The 21,427-nt window shown below is 38.3% G+C and overlaps 1 protein-coding gene across 2 annotated transcripts in view; it reads left to right on the top strand.

The window, feature by feature from the left end:
• The window catches only part of clstn3 (calsyntenin 3), a 33,922-nt gene extending 15,211 nt beyond the window's left edge, over positions 1-18,711 (top strand). The window contains exons 10-19 of one of the 2 annotated variants that reach the window (XM_088084380.1): positions 1,517-1,676; positions 2,535-2,582; positions 2,740-2,888; positions 4,675-4,823; positions 10,586-10,812; positions 10,949-11,110; positions 12,750-12,895; positions 13,070-13,205; positions 16,411-16,595; positions 17,693-18,711. In XM_088084380.1, the coding sequence (XP_087940506.1) occupies positions 1,517-1,676; positions 2,535-2,582; positions 2,740-2,888; positions 4,675-4,823; positions 10,586-10,812; positions 10,949-11,110; positions 12,750-12,895; positions 13,070-13,205; positions 16,411-16,595; positions 17,693-17,842 (1,512 nt within the window). In that variant the 3' untranslated portion in view covers positions 17,843-18,711. Of the gene's footprint in view, positions 1-1,516; positions 1,677-2,534; positions 2,595-2,739; positions 2,889-4,674; positions 4,824-10,585; positions 10,813-10,948; positions 11,111-12,749; positions 12,896-13,069; positions 13,206-16,410; positions 16,596-17,692 lie in introns of both variants that reach the window. The other variant, XM_042489315.2, reaches the window with a different exon arrangement.
• Positions 18,712-21,427: the final 2,716 nt, after the last annotated feature.

Below are 21,427 nucleotides of genomic sequence, written 5' to 3'. Positions count from 1 at the left end.
TCCAAAAAAAATCACAAAAGTATACAAGATTAGAGAAAAGTCCAGAAAAGAAAAGCAAATCTGTGCTTCTTTCGGAGCATCAGATTATTATTTTTTTTTTTCGTATTTTCTCTCCCATTAATCATCTCACAGCCCCTCACATTTATCTTGTGACGCTTTGGTTGGAAAACTAAACTACCTGACTGTATAAAAAGAAGTTAAAATGAGCTCCTCGACCAGCCTCACCAATAACATCATGAAAGATAATTTCATATATAATGAAATCAGTCCCAGGAGCCATTTTTCTAAAATTAAAACAACAATAGTAAAAAGTACAACATTTGTTACTTTAAGTACTTTTTTTCAACAATATGTTTATTGAGTTTTCAATATTTAGTTAAAAAAAAACTTGATCAATGCATACATACAAATTCCCTGTACTAAACATACATGGTATGTACTGTACATTGATATTAGTGAACAAACAATATCAAAATGATTAAATATAAATACATTAAATTAATTTGCATTGCATTAATGGTGAAATAATTATTATTTCATTGACAATAATTATTTTTAAAAAAGACAACAGAGGGAGTACATTTAAATTACTCTTCACTGATCTACAACGTTTCTATTAAAGCTGCTATAATTATCATACCCAACTTGTCCAGCATAAGAGATAAATCCTTTTCCTTATGTAATTAATGAACGGGCTCCAGCTACTCTAAACCTTTCTTGTTTGTCTTTGAGTGTGTATCTAACTTTAAGTGCATTTTAATTCTAATATATATACTTTTATATTTAAGTTTAAATAGAATTACAAATGCCTGACTTTTACTTGAAACAGTATTTTACATTGTTTTGGGTACTTTTAGTTCAAGGAATATTTTGCCAATTTTTAACCAGCTTTTTATCATAATAATGTGGGTTTTATGTTTAAATGAGCTGTCGTAAACCTCCCTACATCCTTATCAGCTCCTGTTCTGTTACTGCGTTGCCTATTTCTCACCTAAAATGTCTTCAGAAACATATTTTAGCGCACAGTTTGGCTGTAATACGATAATTTGTGAACAGGAAGTGGTGCCATAGTGCTCCTTGTATTGTAAAAAACAGAGAGTGATACAGAGAGTGATTAAAAAAAGATCAATCTAAGCAGTGAAGATCAAATATGAACAGTTACTGTTTAACTGTATTTCAAGATCATTTGATACGAGTTGTCTGCTATATTGTATTCTGTGGAAAAGATTGCATTATGTCACTGACCAATGGAAGCTTTTTCACAGCCATTTTCTTCTATTTTCTCTTGTCAAGTAACACAGATTTCAAAAGTATTTTTGTCCACCTACTGCACAGAAAGCCTAGTTTTATGAAAAGACCCTCTTTCCAGCAGTGAAGTACTTCTTTAAGTCAAAGATTTGAAGACTTCTTCCACCACTGATAAACACAAATAAGTAGATGTTCAAAGCTTCACCCTGCAGGACGTTTGTTCCTTTGTTCAGGCTCATACTCGCTCTGTGTTATCTCTGTCCAACAGGTGTGTGACAGTGAGTGGCATCATCTCTCACTCAGCGTCCAGTTCCCCTCAGTGACCCTGTACGTCGATGGTGTGACCTTCGACCCCGCCCTTATCCATGACAACGGAGCCATCCCCAACCCTGCACCCCACCAGAGGATGCTCATTGGCGCCTGTTGGGGTAACACACTGAAATTTCTGCTCAGCGAAAACCGACTGACATACATTTCATTCCAGCTTAATGATGGATTCTGACAGAAATATATGCAAGCAGAGAGCGAGGAATCCTGTTTTTTTTTTTTTTTTGCTTTCAGTTTTTGCATAAATGCTATGAGCAGCAATTGTGCCGTTTGGCTCCTCTTTTGCATTCCTCCGTCACTGAAATGTCATTCAAACAACACATCAACAAAGATAGCAGGCTGCCATTTCTGGCATGAGCACCGGCAACGCGTAAGCCCTCGTAAGACGTCCACAGACAATCTAGCGAGACATTTTGCCTCGCGCCATTCACTCCCTCATGTTCACTCAGTTATAATTTGGTTGATGCATTATGTCTTTGAGGGCTAATAATATAACTGACTCATCAATTATTCAGGGCCGCAGAACAACACGAGGGCCAGACAGCTATCAGCCACTTATACTCGAAACACTGGGTAAAATGGGAAACCCTGGCTGCCAATTAGAAGTGAAACACACACACACACATGCACACGCACACACACATTTGCGGTGTTACACTCTCATCCACAGTGGAAGTCACTCTGCTGCGAGGCAGCAGCTGCTGCTAGATAATGAGGAGATGGTGCTTTTCTGAATATCATCTACGATTTTCTTGCTTGCGTTTTCTAACTTGTGCCTCCTTGTGGTATTTATTTATTTATCTATTTTTATTTTATTCATCCTGTCAACCTGTGACACCTTCAGGCTTCCTCTCACTTTGTTTTCATACCTCGCTACATTTAAATAGCTTTCTCAGTGTGCCTTACTGTTTTCTCTTTTTCTATTCCCCCTTGTGCCCCTCACCTCGTTTCCCCCGCAGAGCCTGAAGAGAAGCAGAAGGAGATACTAAACAACACCATCCCAGAGGGTAAAGACTCAGGTGACCTCCCTGTTTTCACACTGTGGTGTGCAGTCTGTCATTTTGCTGTGTCATTGTTGTTGTGTAGTATTTATGCGCAAATTAGAATACAAATGTGCTTTTCTAATATGTATTTACTGTATACTGGACTGTCTTTGGTCTTCAGTGAAGTATGTGGGCGGTTACCACGGCCTGTTGTCAGGGGTGACGGTGCGTCCCGGCAGCGTGGAGCCTCACAGTGTGGTTGAGTGTCTGTACGCCTGCAGGGAGGGCCTGGACTTTGGAGACCTGGAGACTCTGGGCTCCGGTATGAAGGTAATGCCTCAGAAAACTGCAGAACGCCACATTATAGACAAGGAAATGCTCAGAAAGTTCCTGGATGACTAGGTGTCTCACATCCAGACATTTAATCTTTCAACCCACATTGGCAACATTTACATTGTTTAACGTTTAAAATTAAAACCAGTCACGTTACCCTTCTCCACCACACAGTGCTTCATAATCATTTACAGTTTTTCGTCCTTCATCGGTTACCTGTCGTGTGACTTACTGCATCTCAAATTGAGACATCTTTTGAGACATACTACTTGGTCGTGAACTTAAACCCTCTTGTGTAGCATTAACACTTTCATTGGAGGTACGTAACACCATTCAGATTAGAAAGGAAAGCATGTTGGCTTGCATGCTGCAAAGTGCAACCATATGCAGTTGGACATTCTGGTATTTTTTGCAAACTGCATGTGATTTACTACATATTGAAACTTACTAAATGTTTTCCGGACATACTAAATGGTATGGTAGAATGGGTATAGGAATGCACAGTAGGTGTGGAAAAGAAATCTGCACAATAGAAAATGCTGCCATGAACATATATTCAGTTAGTAATTAAACATATATTCATGGGAGCATTATCTAGTGTACAGACTCTATTTTTCCATCGTTCACATGTTCTTCCATCCAACACCTACTATTTGTCGTCTAGATGTACATGCTTTTGTAAACTTTTTGCAGAGAAAACAACATTATTGTCTTCTTTTCAGAATATGATTTACAAAGTAAAGTGTTTGCTCCCAGACGATAAAAACAAACACGTTGCATATTTAAATCTCTTTAACGTTGTTATATTTTATCAGTTCCAAAGACAATCTCTTGTTGATTTAACCACATCCCTCATTTGACAACGTTTCATAGTCATTTTTATTCATATTGTTCCAAACAAAAAGTCTCTCCTATTGACATAATGCACTGAAATTTAAATTGTAAAGCATCATCACTTGTTACATCTGCAAGTAGCTTTACATGATCTATGAATTTGTAAGATTCCTTTTTAATTGTTCAACCACTCAAAGTGCTTTCACTGTGCTTTCAAAGTCATTCATTTAATTATTTATTGAAAATTGTGAGTTTATAGTCTCATTATGTTGTAATTAAGACATCCTTGCCAAATGCATTATTTTAAGTATGTATGCATATTAGAAAGTTTTTGAAGTAACCTTTTGATTAGTTTAATAAGTACATGATAGTTTTGTTAGAAAGGAAGTTCTAATCTAATTTGTGCTTAATTTGTTTTATTTGTATTCACATTCTGGGTCTGTCTTTCTGTGCAGCTTTATTTCGTTTACTTGCTGCTCATGGGTTAAAGATTTAAGAACAGGCTCAGAGATTCAGGTCTGAACAGGTGGAATTATCACATCAAGCAAAACTTGTTTTAATCTTCACATGGGAACCTGAAAATTGTGAACCTGCCCTTTATATGCAGCACAAAATGTTGGTGTGTTGCCAAATGTGTTTCTAACTTCCCTTAGAAGTGGTTAGGTGTGTCTGCGGCATAAACACTCAAAAATGTAGATATTTTTGTTCAATGTGTGTGAAAGGACTCAACAAGTAACATGTCTGCTAACAGTTAGTAGAGGAGTTAGTACAGGAACAGTTAGATAGTTTTTTCTTTGCTCTGATGTCTCTTCAAAAAAAAAAAAACTAAATTAGATTCAATATTAACCTTTTTGAAAGAGACCAATTTAGTCTAGAGCTTTTGTATCATTATGTCTTTTTATAGAAATAAAGAAGATTAGATTTTCAAGCGTCTCTTCTGCTCTCGCAGGTTCATGTGAACCCCAGCCAGTCAGTGTTGGTGCTGGAGGGAGACGACATCGAGAGCTTTAACCGAGCAGTGCAGCAAGTTACCTACAGAAACTCTCTACGCTTCGCCACCCCCGGAGTCCGACCCCTCAAACTAACCACCTCGCTCAGGTACAAAAACACTCAAATATATATATACACACAAATGGCTCTGTTCATGACTATGGATGGACCTCAACAAGTATAGCGACTAAAATAAGTCACAGAAGAGCTGATTTCATCACAACAGCAACAATAGACTGAATAGGTAAAAGCATCCCGTAATATTTACAGATAACTCGAGTAACTAACTTAAATCATACGTCCTTTTGATCATCATTCTGTGAGATGCAGGAGAGACTAGCAGAAGTAAAGTGACACCACAAACATAAATTATCACACCTTAAATCTCTGAGCATTACAGATGATATGATGTGAAATGAAAATGATTTCTTCAAGCAGTCTGAGGCAGCCAATTGAAGTGTCAACCGTCTGGACTCTGCTGCCTCTGCTTTACTCCTTTGACATTGAACTCATCAAACATGAACCTTGCCTCGGCTGTGATAAGGCTTGGTGTGGCACGAAAGAGATGATGATAGAGAGAATACGTCAAAGCCAGAGATAATGAGGAATATCTTATCTTATCGCTCACTTCGCCATTTGCTTTGGAGTAAACTCAAGGTGCAAAATTAATTCTGCCTGGTTTTAAGTGTAGATGTTGAGCGATTAACTTTCAGAAACTGTTTCTCTTTTAAGCAAAGACCGATTAAAAATAGAGTTATTTTTATCTTTTATTTTCACCTCAAAAAATCTTTTTTTTCTGCCAAGGGTTTTTTTTCTGTTCAACTTTTTTTGAAAAATAATTTGTTTGCTATAAACAAGCTCCCAGGAACAGCACCAGACTGTATAGCCAATTTGACATAGTGGCTTAACATTGAATTACAACTTTCAAGTCTGTTATGTGATGCCATGTAGCCCAAAAAATAATTTTCCCCATTGAATTACATTGTGAAAGAGACATCTGTAAATCAGAGGATTCATTTTTTTAGTGTCACAACCCCTGCAAAATAAATTGTTTCACCATCACCATCACCAAGTCTAGAAAAGGTGAATGATTAAATCCCTATTCCCTATTCAAGTTAGTAGAGTACTAAACCAAATGTTAGCTGCTCGGCTGGTAGATGTTTCTGGTGAGCTTGCTCTATGGAAACCTCTATGCGGAAGACTCAGGTAATTTCATACTTCAAAAAAAGAGCTTTTCTGGCTCCATGTGCGACACCCAGCCTTGCTTCCAGTATTTTCTAGTGGTCGCATGTGGTATTGCAGCAAAAAAAATCCACTGTGGCCCAAAAATAATTTTCTCCATAAACCACCACTGTAAAAGAGACGTCTCTAAAGCCATTGACAGGACACCTTGAACTGCAAACTAGGTCAATTATGCCTCTTTCTAGTACGAATTTTTGAGCCATGGAGGTTTTATATTCGTAAAACCTTCCTCGAGGTGAGAAAAGTCATTTAAAAATCCATGATGTTATCTCAATGTGAAGTGTATAAGCCGAGCAGGGACTCGCGGGCAGGGCCAGTAGGAGAAGCACTACTGCGCATATTCAATTGGCCGCATACTGCGGAAGTAAACCTGAAAGCAAGAAACTTATGGCGTAAAGTGAGCAACTCCACTGGAATGAAAAGGCACCGTCTTATCATCTGGAACATCATTGTAATTATTAAACATCTATGGCGCCACTGAGCAACTTTCATAGGTCTGAACACGACCTTGCCTGCAATGCTTTATCCAGTTTCTTTTTATATATCCATGCTTCTAAAGCATTTTTAATCAATGTTGTGTAAATTATTGTATGTATCTATTGTATTTTATGTTTATTTTGTATGTATTTTATTTATTGTATTTATTATTTATTGTATTTATCTATGTTAAAATGCCCAAATGTACAGCGGAAATAGACATGTTTACAGCCTAGTTCAAAAAACGGTTTTGGTCTCTATAGCTATAGCTAATTTCAGTACTTATGACAACTGTACAGGGGGTGCTTTTTTTTGTAACTTACCCATTTACATTTTGTGAGTTATGCATATTTAGGGGTGGGGCCCCTTGAGTGACAGGCTGTCTGCCAATAGTGTCCTCGGTTTCTCAGCCAAATTCAGCCCTCGCTCCTCCACAGCTCCAACCTCTTATCCAAATATGGTCACTTCTGGCTCCAAAAAAAACAAGATGGCGATGGCCGAAAAACACGCTTCAAAACAAGAGTCCAGAAAACCAATGGGTGACGTAACGGTAGCTACATCAATTATTTATACAGTCTGGAAGTCCTATATACGCTGCATCGATTGCATTTTATTTAAATGTAACAGTGCCTACATGTATCGTTCCTGTCAAAGGAATGAATAAATCATAATTTTAAGAAGTATTGCACAATCAAACAAAAACTGCAACCCTAATTTTGCCAGACAGACTGACAGCAGAAGGCTGAATCTCTGGTTCAGTGTGCATCACACTGAATCACCTGGCCGTGAAAATAAAAAGCACACACACTCTGTTTCCGGGTCAGTGCTCAACCATGCTTAACAACTGCAAACTGGCTCTCTGGCTTTAGCAGTCACTTTTAGCTGATGAAATATTCATTCACCACGGGAAGTATAGTCAAGCGCACATACTACTTGGTATATTGTGTATTTAAACTAACACTAGCCGCCTGCCGACAAATCAGATCTCATCAAACTCTCAGGCTGCAGATATTCTTATTCCTGCTTTTTGGGACTACTGTTTTTGTTGCGTATTTATCAGATTAAAATGATTACCAGGCCACAAGTCAGCGCTGGAGGTTTTGATTTTAAGATCCCAACGATTCAAGGTCATGGGCAGATTTTTTTTCACTTGGTTTTTGCTCAAGTGTACCACTTTTTTTTCCTCTAGCATGTTTTATTGCGTGTGTGTGAAGATTAGACTGATTTTAGGCCAGGAGTTACCCAGATGGCTGAACAGCAGGCCCTTCTGGAGAGGCCGATAGAAGCAGCTGCTCACTCTGATAGTGGAAATGTAACACACATACACACGCTCTGCTTAATCCCCTTTCAAATGTGATGCTGAATTATAGTGCAGATGAATAAATATATGTAAGCAGCCTGTCATCAATCTGATTTGCTCTCCCTTTCTGGCAGGAAAATTAAATTTGTAACAGCAGAGGCTACTGTGGTTAGACATCTGCTATTTTCAGACCAAAGTTAACTACAGTCACAGTGGAATTAGAGAGAAAGCGTTGCTCTGGATTTAGACCTTTTTGTCGACTTTCTTAACATTACTCGGCCACAATGCTGCTAATTTGAGAGGAAGAGTGTGCAGCTATGCGCGCAGTGTTTTAAATTAAACGCTAACAACATCGTGCTAACAAGCGCTCAGCAACATCCATTATGTTGTTTATCTTGTTAACTATCTTAGCCTAAAATGTGAGCAAGCCAGTATTTACCAGTGTTACAGGAATGAGTCCTAAAACCTGGAATTGAGTTAGCTTTTTTTACAGTCCCACTTCACAATAATATTTTTCTGATTATCTGTTTTTATTATTTTCAATTTGCATACAATAAAATGAAAGTATCATTTTAACAATGAAAAATAAAATTCCCCGGACCCCCCGCCCAACCTCCAACCCATACCGTAGCAACCCAATAGTTAGGTAGTGAAATAGAGTTTTTTAAAAAAAAGGAAAACAAGTTCAACAGAGAGTAGTAGTAGTAGTAGTAGTAGTAGTAGTAGTAGTAGTAGTAGTAGTAGTAGTAGAGTAAGTAGGACCACCCTGGGACTGCAGGGAATTTTCTTACCAATAACTTGAACGTGAACATACTGACCTTTTGCCAAATTTTAATACGGGCAGACATTGCCAGAACGTGTGGAAAAACAATCCTATGCAGCTCTGTGAGCAAAAACTACAATTTTGTTAAGTGCATGATGCTTTTTCTGGCATTAAATAACTGCGATGTAGAAAGTTAAGATGGATGAGATGATGATTTGGAGTTTTTTGAGGACAGTATTATGTTGGCAAAAATATGATTCTTGGGCAGTTCACTTGAGGATAAGTCTTTTTGCCAGCTGTTCTGAAGCACAGGAAGTCTATATGATGACTCCACAGTTTTTGGTTAGATGTTAAATATGTCTGTTGTCAAGACAAGCTTAAGAGACTTTCATGTTTTGTTTTAGGACATAAAATACCCCAGTACCTACCCCAAACATGAATTTCGAGGCTTTTATGTGTCTTAAAAAAGGCTTGAATAGGTGGCTAAATAAAACAAGGTGGCTAAATGAGACTACAGAACATCATCACGCCAAACTTTACAGCTTGGTTGTGGTGGCCACAATAAGTCACACGACTGTTGCGTAATTAATTTATAGCCTAATGTTAGAATCCTAAAAGTGTGAAGATTATCTTGCTGAACAAAATGAATAGGGTAGGTATCTTAAACTTTTGCTTGCCACAGAGCTTTTTTGGTAATAATCCAAAATCCAATGGAAAAGTTCCGTACACTTTTTGTTAAGCGAACCAGGGCAACACAAACCTCCACATCGACCTACCAAAATAACATCATCCCTGATGCGCTCTATTAAAGCCCAACACAAAGTGCAGCTGAGGCTCATAAGGTTAAATTAAAATTTTGACCTCATGATGGTGGTAGATGGAGAGTAAAAAGGGAACTATGCCAGTTTTGAACATCAAAGTATGTTTATAGGTTTTTGGAAGTATTTATGTGGGAAAAAAGTAGCCTTTTGTGGCTCCAGAGGGAGCTGTGCAAAGTCTGATAAAAAATCCTCAAGTGATGTCTTGGTTGGGGATGAAGAATGAAAAAAGATCTGTGAGTGTAGAGTTAAAAGAAGAGACCTTACCAGACCTCTGTAGCTCGCTCCTAATCTCTGTTTGAGGCACCCGTCTTGAGACTTCATGAGGTGCACACTTGAATTTCAGACTAAAGACTGCAGGGCAGTTGAATTGAATTGTGGGTTATGTAGGCACTAGGTTTTGAGTAAAGATGATGATATCTCTGGGTGTTCTGCTTTGAAATCGTTCATTGGGATTCTGACAGGGTTGCAGGAATGCGATGCACAGTGGGTGCAGAATTATTTAAAGTTGAAAATAACTCTTTGAAACCTGTACAAGTTAGTTTGATTTATTTCAAAAACATTGGGGGAGGCAATGAGCAAAATGGCCCAAAAATAGCAAGAAATCAGTAAAAAGTTATGAGAAAATTATTATTTTATTATATTATTTATAATTTATTATTTTAATAAATTAATATTATTTAAATATATAATTTCAAATATATACTAAATATATATTTTTTAATTATTATTTTAAATATATAATAATTATTATTATAAATATAGCTTTGTGGACATTTTCCCTAGATTTTGATAATTTTCTAATGATTCTCCCTGCTTTTTAAAAACAAATTTTCAGGTTATTTTCTTCGTCACCTTACTGCCTGTGTCTCTCTCTGTTCTGCCATCTCATATCCCTTCAATATGTTAGTTTTTTTTAAAAAGCTGTAATGTCTAGACCAAATTCTGTGGCAATCCATCAGATAGTTGTTGAAATTTTTTACAACAAAACAAAAATGCCAACTTCAAGGATCGCAATTGTGGAAAATTCAAGGGATCAACAAAGTCAGCAAGATTTATGGTCTGAGCACTTGGCACACTGGGAATGTTTGTACAAAATGCCATGGTGTTTGCAAACCATCCAATAGTTGCAGAGATATTTCAGTCTGGACCAAAGTGGTGCACAAGCTGACAGCCTGTCATCCCACGTCACTTGCGTGGCGAAAACATTGCCAAGTTTTTATCTCTTTTTTCTCTCTCTGACAACACACACTTCCTTCCTTCCTGTCAGATGTTTCAATGAGGAGAGCTGCCTGTCCCTCAAACAGCTGGAGGGATACCTGGTGGTTCTGCAGCCTGACGCCCCTCAGATATCTCTGTCCGGGGTCGGCCCTCATCTGGCTCGTCCTGCACCTGAGTTTGAGGGTCCCCGTGGGGTCCCCCTTTTCCCCGAACTCCGGATTGTATGTTCATTGTCTCATGCAGTCAACACGGCTGCACAGGGGATGGAGGGTGGAGGTGAGTCATTAAATATCCCCAATACCTCATCTACAGACAAATTTAAGAAGATTTAGAATATTTTTCATGTTTGTTTAATACAAAGCCCTTTCATACCAATAGTTTATCTAAAATCGGGTTGATGATCCTTTCTTAGCTCTGATGTCCGACGCTGTGGCTCACACTTTGGACGGCTGCGAGGTCCAACCCCTGGGGGAGGAGCTTAACCCAGAGAGGGAGGAGCTTCTGGTGGATATGGATGTAGTCCGAGAGAGGGGACTGGAAATCATCAATACTACTGCTTATATTGCCATCACAGGTACGGTGCATTAACACATTCTACATAATTTATAACAGTCAGCTGTTTTTTTTTATTTATCTTTAACTAGAAAAGCATCATTAAAGAGATACTTTGCATATTTTTAACCAGCATTGTATCATAACAAAGTGTGTAGTATGAGTAAATGAACTGTGGTAAACTTCCCTTCATCTTACCAGCGCCCCGATTTCCCTGCTCATTTGTCAGTGAAAATTTTGCATCACTCGGTGGATTTTTGCTGATTGATTTTTTTTCTGGCTCTTGGGCTGTTGCTCAACTACAGATTGTACTTTGTCATATATGTTTGCCCGCCACCATGGACAAAAATAGTATAGAGGCAGATAGAGATGGAGCCGCCCACTCTCTTTTAACTCAGATCAAACTGTTAAACTCGGCAGTGCAGATCAAATATAGAGCATTCTGTCACTGTATTGCCTATTTCTCACCTAAAATGTCTACAGAAAAATATTTTAGTGCCCTGTTTGGCTGTAACACCATCCATTTTCCTGTATTGTAAAAACAGAGGCGATAAAAACTGGGATCAAACAGTAAATCTAGGCAGTGCTGATCAAATATGAACTCTGTTTCTGTTTCTGTGTTGCCTATTTCTCACCTAAAATGTTTTCATAATACGTTTTAGCTTGCTGTTCAACTGTATTCCGAGATAATTTGATAACAGCCAGCCACTGTAATGTTTTTTGGAGGAGGAACTTGCCTTACACCATCCACCAATGGGAGAGTTTGTTGGTCCAGTGTGGTACAGTGCATTCTGGTAGTTGTAGTTTTTCTACCTCTTTAGCAAAAGGAAATATAACAGCCCTTTTTCTCTGTTTTCTCTGGTCATATAGCATCACTTTCAAACGTATTTGTGGCTTTCTACTGCATAGACAGCCTAGTTTTGTGAAAAGACCATCTTTCCAGCAGTTGAATATTTCCGTAACATTGAAAATGTCGTTTCACGGTCAAGATAGGGAGCAATGGCAACAATAACAGTGAGTTACAGATAAACATTATGAAACAGATACCCCAAAATATGTCAGAAAATCTTAATTAACTAATCTGTTTCTGTCTGTTTGTGTGTTGTGTTTTTCTCGATATCATTAAATATTTATTGATAAATGAGCAACACTGGCAGATAAAGTTTGGGAATAAAACAGAGTTTAAACAGAGTTCAATAGTCAAAAAGCCCAAATCTGTTCAGAACTGATAAACAGACTGAAGCAAACAGCCCCACAACTGTCATCTAATTTTGTTTTGAAAAGCTAAATCCTGATTGGTGCACAAAAATATGTGACATCACCTCTTTTTGTCAATGAGTCCCACCAGGTAAAAAAAGTTGCAAACAAGATAAAGAAATGTATTCATCTGAAATATACAAAAATGTTAAAATGTTCATATAAGACTCTATATATCCATATTGATATTTCAAAGCCTTTGAAACTTTCAAACTACACTCACATCTTTGAAATTCATTAGAATAAATTCTCAATGACCTAAAAATGAAAAGTAATCTATCTAATACAGTCACCCCCAGCTGTCAATAAGTAGCTGTGGACTACTTTCTTCTCCTCCTTCTTCTCCGCAGTTATTGTGTCAATATCGACTCTTTGTCCTCTTTTTTATTCCGTGCTCCCTCCAGGTGCCGAATCCATCTCTGTATACGAGGACGTCCTTCGCTCAGTCCGCTACCGACTGGCCAAAGGCTCAGCCCGCTTCGAGAGGCGGTTCCGCCTGTCCTGCTCTGAGATGAATGGCAGATACACCAGCAATGAGTTGACTCTGGAGGTGAGAAGAAACATCAGAAACACATTTTGGCACTGACATGAAGATAAATGTCCTTTTAGTTAAAAACACGAAAGTTCAGTCAAAACCTTTTGGAACAGTATTTGTCTGAAAGCTACAAATTTGACCTTGGATCATTGAGTTACATGTTCTTCTTTTTTCTCCTCTTTCCTTCAGGTGAACTTCCTCCATTCTCTGGACAGTCTCTACCACCCGTCCCACCTGCTGGCCTCCCAGCAGCAGTTTCTCCACCCGTCCCACCACGCTGGAGAGCTGAGTGGACACACCCTGCCCAATCCACACCGCAACTCAGGTGACGTCTCTCTCTCATCAGATCGTTACGATGGGCTGTGGAGTTTTAGACCTCCACTAGCGCTATGGAGCTGTTTTTTGAATGGCAGGTGCCTTGTTTTGTTTATTCCATGTGCATGTGTGTGCGTTAGTGGGTGACACAGTGGGATACACAGTCCTGCCAATGGTGTCACACTATTACAATGAATAACAGGCGGCGTTAACACGGCAAATTATGATGCAAGGTGGCAGCAAAGACAGCAAGGAAGAAGATTAGTAAACATGGGCTGCGGTCGAAAACCCATTACATCCTATGTCTTTTACACTTTTCCTTGATGGAAAATGTCATGAGGCAAGGAAAGATATGAAGGAGAATTCAGCAGGACTTAGGAAAGACAACCGGTGGTGCTGAGAGAATACAGCTGCACACTAAGCTGTTATTATGTGACAGCAGATGTGAATGTTGACGTTGATGCTTCAAAGATTTACTACTACAAGGGCTTCTCAAATATTTTGTCCCATGTGTTTATACTGTCTCGTTTGACAAAGGCTGCATAAATGTGGACAACGGGCTGAGAAATATTACTTTGTCACTAAGGTTTGAATTGAAATTAAGAATAGGAATAAGGGCTGCCACAAAAGTCACAAAAGTGAAACAAAATGGTTGCTGACACTCACCGTTCTTTCCTCTTATATTTATCTGCATTAATCCCAGTTAGTATGACTGTTTTTAAATATACGCAAGAAAGGTATACGATGTTTTCATGAATGTCCAAATGGTGCATCTTGTTACTGACGCAAGAAATTGTGAGACAGTATTATCTCCTCTCCTTTGGTAAAGATGGTCCGGTGTTCCCTCTGCTAAAGGAGATAAGAAAGCACCTTTCCTAAAAATTGAGAGGGTTTTGCCAAGCTTTTATCACAGCTGCCACTTCCGAGTCAACTTTCAACTAAAAAAAAATATTCATCTTTAACCCTGGATGTAAATAATTTTAGATTTTATTTTTGTTTTAAATTCTTTATTTTTCTTGACAGCAGATCATGATACAGAAGATAAATCAAGACAGACTACTGTTCAGATTTTCCTAAATTTAAAAACTTTGCTCAATTTGGTACAGACAAAGCGTACACACAAACGTTCTGTAAAATATATCAGGCAGAGAAAAATAGAATAGCAGTCAGATTAACATAATAAGATCATTTATCACATACCTCTGCAAAATTCATCCGCAAAGGTCTTCGTATTTCACCCACTTGGTCCAGAGCCCAATGAACACACTTTTCTGGACTTGAAGAGAGAAAGTAATCTTTTCCATAACATATAATCATTTACTATATCTACCCACTGCTGTATTTAAATACCCTCAGAAAACATCTTTGCAAACTTTTTATGAGGAAGGAAATTTACTCGACAAGTTTGTTACAAGAATATGCACACCGCGTTTTGGTGAGAAACTTTTGTTTGTTTACAAGAAAACTCCATTGGGCTCCTTGAAATCCAGTGGGAGAGAATTTCAAAGTTTAGGAGCCGCAGCCTCAAAGGCACACGATCATTTTCAGTTATAAATCTGGAGCGAGGAACAACCCACAAACTCTAATCAAAAGACCCCAGAGACTTACTGGTGATAAAGGGCTGCAGCAGAACTCTAAAGCGAGCAGGTGCCCGACCGTACAGAGCTCTGAGAGTAACCACAAGAGTGTGGAGTCAGTGTAAAGAACAGTGTGCGCAGTGGGGCAGTGTAACCATTAACTGTGTTATTATGGTCTGCTGCACCTCTGCCGTTTGGTTTGTGCAATCACTACAGCTGCACAGCAGAAAGGACTGTCAGGTTTAATCATGTTGCCCACACAGTCCAACTCCCCAGCAATTGTTAGATTTAAATTCACCTTTAAAGAGGTGGTCAGTTTGGATATTTATGCTATTTTTCTTGCTTTTATGCCCAGAGGTGGTGTGTGGGCTCTAAGTAAAGATATAGTTTATTTAACCTTTATTTAACCAGGTTGGTCCCATTGAGATTAAGAATCTCTTTTTAAAGGGAGACCTGGCCGAGGCAGTGAAAGCAGTGAAAAACACAAAATTGCAGACAGAGACACAAAAGGAGACAAAATACAATTCACAAGCACTAAAATAAACATTAAAAGAGAACTATGTGGGGCACCTGGTGGCTTAGTGGATAGAGCAGCACCCCATGTATAGAGGCTGTGTCCTCGCCGCAGTGGTCGCAAGTTTGATTCCAGCCTCGGCCCTTTGCTGCATGACCCCCCCCCTCCCAATTTCACATTTGTCCTATCAATTAAAGGCAAAAACGCCCCAAAAACTATCTTAAAAAAAGAGAACTATCTGTCAGTCAAAAGGAAACTCTCTGGGGGACATTTGTACAACCAGGCAGGACAACGACATTCAATAGAGTCTGCCTCTAACTCTTTCATTTAAGATTTAAAGACATTTAGCGACACCAGCTCCTGGAGTTTCAAGTCATTTTGCAACGAATTTCAGGCTGAGGGTGCAGAGTACCCAAAACGCCCTTTTCCCAATTTCTGTCCGAACATTTGGGACTGAGATCATAAAGAGGTCCTGAGAACATGGTGAGTACTGTCCAGTACAGTACGGCGTGATAAAAACACAAAAGATAGTGCGGGAGCAGACCAAGAATTGCCTTATAAATAAAAATGTACCAATGTAAGAGCTTACGGGTTGCCAGAGCAGGCCGTCCTACACGAGAGTACAGCTCACAGAGGTGCGTCAGAGCTTTACAGTTGGTAACTTTAATAAATAACATTTTGTCATAATTGCTGAAATTGTCATTATATCCACATTATGTAGATAATCTGTGGAAAACAACATGTTCTTCTGCGTCCTCGTAGTCCTTTTAATTACTTTACTGCGTGTGATTAAATCAGTCAGTCACAGCCACGGAGTCTCTGATCAGCGCTGCTTGTTTAACAATTTGACCTCGGTTCAGGAGCAGTGACTGACAGCTGTGTTAGAGGCTCCTCTTCTCTGATTGGTTGTTTTCTAATGACTGCAGTTGATTCTGGTTAATATTATTAAAAGCAGTAAGAGGAGAGGTACCAACTGTAGCTTCTACATCTGGGCATCCAGTAATCAGATCAAGAAATGTTTCTTTGCGTAACAATGAAAAAAAAAGACATCCATGAGGAAGATTAGCTAGATAGTTTAAAACTTAACTATTTTATCACAGATGATTGTGGTTTTTCTTTTACAGTGGTGCCAGGAGCAGCCACCGTCATCATAATGGTGTGTGTGGGCTTCCTGGTCGTCATGGTAATCCTTGGTGTTTTCCGAATTCGCTCCATCCATCGCCGTGGTGAGGGTGCCAGGGGTGGGGCCAAGGAGGGTAGCAGCCAATGGGATGACTCTGCTCTCACCATCATCGTCAACCCCATGGAGGTAAAAAATGATGCAGTGATGTGATTTGAATAGTAATGTCAAGTCTAAGTTTATTATAGCCCAATATAACAGAGTATGCCTCAAACAATAAAAACAGTTCACAACATTAGCATAACACACACAAACATAACATCAATGTAAAAAAAAAATGTCAAAGCAGTTTGATATTAGGTCAAACACTGGAGCAGTTTACTGAATTATACCAGGTGTCCCACTTGACTCAGCAGCCCTTTACAATATTGTAACATCATGTAAACACACAAGTTGCTATCAGCTGTGTGCTTGAGATCAGACTGCAGATGTAGCTACTTAATAAGACGGGTAAGTAGTCCTATCATTAGCTTGTTATTAATAATGGTAATTTATCAAAAACTCTCAGCTCCCCACTATCTCAACAGCAATTTGGTGTTATTTTGGTGTTTCTAGTGAAATAAATAGGTATCATGTAGATCATTCCTCATTTCAACTGCATGAATCAGCCGTTCCTCTTACATTGTGGCACTTTCAGTGAGCAACACTTAGGAATAAAAACACAGGCATCCAATAAAAGTTAAGCTCAAACTGTCCCACAGCCAGGTAGGTCACCTCTTTTGTTGTCTTCAAATCCAAAATGTTGTAGTTTGGTGCAGATTTAGTTTTCTTGAGAGATTAACTTCCATGTCTCTTCTCGTCACCCCAGAAAACACATAAACTCTCTAGTAAACAAACACATTGTGGCCTCTCTGCCCAGCACACCTTTTCTGAAATTGGATCACCTTCAGGTCGTCGAAACAAGCCTGACCTCAGCAGTAAAATGCACTACGCCTGTCAGACACTAGTGGCTCTATTAGTTAGCCAATAACATAATATTATTCTAATATCGGTTATTTAAATTCAATACCAGTTGGAATCAGCGCTGTGACGCCATCTGTAAAGGTAACTGATGTACGCTACTTTTTTTTATTTTCCAAAACGTATTATTATTACAAATGCTTTAAGCTTATTCACTCGACCAGCAAACCTGGAGATCGACCTTACTCTAAAGTAAAGAAAATAATTATAATGATGGCCACATCTGTCAAATTCCTGTTTTTACCCCCGGCCGCTCTTTTCCGCAGTCCTATGAGTCTCGTATGGGCATCTCTGCTGACACGGAGGGAGAGGGGGAGGAGGACGAAGAGGTAGCAGAGTCACCTGACGACGCCAGCGACGACCAGCGAATCATCATCAAGAAGGAAGGGAGGGACGGCAGCGCCCGCCGCTACTGAACCACACGCGTCTCTGCACCAGTTCTCATGGAAACCACAAACCGGCTCACCAGTCACACACTCCAACACTTTTAATATCAACGACTGCTGACACTACTAGTATAAGGAATGTATGCTTACAAACACAACGCACAACACAGTCACTGTAATACTCTTGACACTCAACGCCATATGTGACCTATAACCAACAACAGGCAGTTGTTCTCCACCTAAATGTTCAATGGCACAATGTATACATTTAATGTAATTTAACCGCCTGAGCAAAACCCCACCAAAATTGTATGTGGTGCACCAGTTCTAAATCACGAGATGGTAATGTGTCTGTATAGTGTAACACTGGCTGAATGAGACTGATTTTGTTTTTAAAAAAAAGAGAAAAGATTGTATTTTATCTTTTGTTATTGAACACAGAATGAAATCTTTACTGGAACAATCCGCAACATGCAGGCCTTGAATAGATCTGTAGGCAAAGACACACAAGCCTTGATCCCGACATGTCTCTGCACTCCCTTATCAGACTCGAATCGTCTGCGCACAAGCTCTTTTCTTGCATCCTCTCACGACACATTCCTCCACCTCCGTTAACCGCAGAGTGAAGACAGTGAGGTCAGACGTTACGGTCGCAACCTATTCATAAATAAAGACAAAACTCTTTGCTTGCAGGTATTTTTCTTTACTTTAGTGCTTCACCTCCTGATGATATTTTATGTGGGACTGATAATAAGAAGATGAGAGGACTATCAACCACACACCTCACCCTTCACACGAGTTGATACTTATGCAGCTCCCAGATGCAGACTAAAAGCTAAGTTTTGAGTCAGGCGTCTTTGCAAAGTTTCATCTTGTGCCGCTAAATGTCAAAACACCTCCATCCACAATAAACCTGACCTCTGACCCCCCCCCCCTCTCAGTGACCGCTGGAATGTCTCCAAAAGACTCTCACTGCACTGTTTCACTCACTGCACACTGCTCTTAAAAATAACCGCAAAACGTCACATGCAATCACACACAAAAAACACACACAGACATACACACCCCTATAATGCTACCCCTGCTGTTTCCAGAATGTCAGCTCAGCTTGGGCAGTTTTGATTGTATTGATTGTAATGAATTTTCTGTACATACAATGATGAATATTACGATATTATTGTTATTACTATTATTATTGCAGCCACTCTTCTTCTCGTTTTCTGCACACTTTGAGAGGGAGCAGATTATGATTTTTATTTTTGCCATTTTGATTAATCACCTTTACAGCTTCAGAAAACAGCATAACAATAATAATAATAATAGTAGTAGTGATAAGGATGATAATTCCTGGCTTGATGAGTGTCTCTTAATTTGTGTGTAATATTGTTGTAATTTAAGAACTTGTCAATATCTGAATCACAGAAAAAGGAGGGCACATTGTTGTGAAACTTAGATACGTCTCACACGTTTCATCTCTCACGCTTCCGGGTGATTTTTTCACATTTCAAAACCTTTAATTTCTTTTCTATTCACTCCATCTGATTGGTTCAATGAATGTACAACTGTGTGCTTCTCCTCACCTCAGCCTCCCCCTCCTCTCCCCCGCCTCCCTGCCCCTCCCACCTCTCCCTCTGTGTCTCTTGCTGTCTGTCTGTGTAGCCTATCAATGTGCAGTGCTAAACCTGTCAGTAAATAAAGCCTGTTGTTTTTTGAGTGTGATGTTAAGAAGGAATAAACATTGCATTGATTAATAACTTATATTATTACTATGTTACTATTGGAACATTACCTGTAATTATTGATACAATGATGACATGGATTATGCTGACTAATTGTTATTGAGAACTGTCAGAAAACATTACAAAATTCATAATAAAAACACTATATGACGTCTCCACGAGAGAGCTTTCTTCTTAATAAAACTGTATTTCAAAAGTAAGGTCACATGAAAAAATAACCAGGAAGAATCACATTTTCATTTTAAAATGTATAATATGTTGATATTTTGCCATAATTAGGCTTATGCCCAATTTTATACAAATTTCACACAATATTAGAGCCATGCTGCCTATGCTATTCTTTTACAAAAAAAAAAACACATACAGGAGATGGAGTACCAAATTATCACAGATGCAGGTAGATTGCAACTAATTATATTTTTTCAAGTACTGCATGTAAGAATAATTTTGAGGGTTTACTTGAGCATTTTTATTTCATGCCACATTATGCATCTATTAACATTTCAGTAGGAATACTGAACATTTTACACCACCATATTTATCTGACATCTGGATTTACTTGCTTATAATAAACTTACTCAGTTTATTATACAAAACATGAAAATCTTATGAAAAACAGATCTCTGTTTGAGATTTAAAAAGAAAAAACAGTACACAAGGTTAAAACATATTCCACCTCCAACAGCTTAATAATAATAATAATAATTCTTTATGACAGAGTATAATCAGTGCTGGAAGTAGTAGTATACTTAAAAGTATCAAAAGTAAAAAGCCTTTTGGTGATCAATAAGAGATTTATGTAAATAAATCTATTTGATTATTGATGCATGTAACTACTAAATCTGTAATTATGTTGCAGCTGTTTGAAGTACAGCTAATTTTAACAATGTCCTTATTTCATCTTATTTTATAAGATAATCATATTTTATTGATAATTTGGTTATATTTAGGGAAAATGATAACCGATAAAGTAACATGTTGTAGCTCATAAATAAATGTAGTGCATTGAAATTATAAGGTATAATTAAAATATTCAAGTAAAGTACAAATACTTCTTAATTGCAATTAAGTACAGTACTTGGGTAAATGTTCATATTTCACACCATTATATGTATTAGAGGTCAAGATGGCATTTTTGCATGAGTAGGCCTACCTCATACACTTGATGGACGTGGACGTCATCCACCAGAAAATCTTGAGCATCAAACACTTAATTTCTTCCATTCTGCTGAATGTGTATGCATTACGCTGTTTCTTTTCTGCATCAGTTTATGGTGTAAATGTATTTCTTTGGGGAGGGTAAAAAAAAATCACACCCCACCCACCCTCGTCATTTGATAAATAAGGAACAGTCTCTTATTCCTATGGTTTTTTAAGTAAAATTTTGAAGTTATCCTAACTGAGTAGTACTTCTTGAATTGCTACAGCACACATTGTATGTCTAGACATGAAGTGTTGAAATTGACTGTGCACTAATAGACTTGGGTGTCTTACAAGCTAAGAGTGCAATAGCTAAGCCTATAAGAACAAAAGATGTAAACAAATCAAGTGTAAAGCAATTATTTAAGGATTTATCAAAATGTGTTGCTTAGGGAAAACTAACATATATTACAAAAGGAAAGCTGGCAGTTTTTGAAAATCTATGGAGGAGCTTCATGGATTTTTTGAGACAAGATTTTGATAAAGACTAATAAAACAAAGACAGGAGTGGGGTCAGGGTAACCAGAAATACTGTTATAAAGTGTTTTAGCACATGTAATCTTCAATATTTCTGTACACTGTAACTGCTGTAACATCTGCTTTTCACCTCTACTTTAATTTTTTTTTATTGTTATTATTATTTTTTTGTTCTTTTTGTTTTGTTTTGCCTTTTCAT

This window comes from Plectropomus leopardus, chromosome 11 (genome assembly GCF_026936395.1).
Source record: "Plectropomus leopardus strain MGB_pleo_1.0 chromosome 11, ASM2693639v1, whole genome shotgun sequence".
Taxonomy (NCBI): domain Eukaryota; kingdom Metazoa; phylum Chordata; class Actinopteri; order Perciformes; family Serranidae; genus Plectropomus; species Plectropomus leopardus.
The sequence above is the reverse complement of the archived record's forward strand: the minus strand, read 5'-3'. Positions and strand labels throughout refer to the sequence as shown.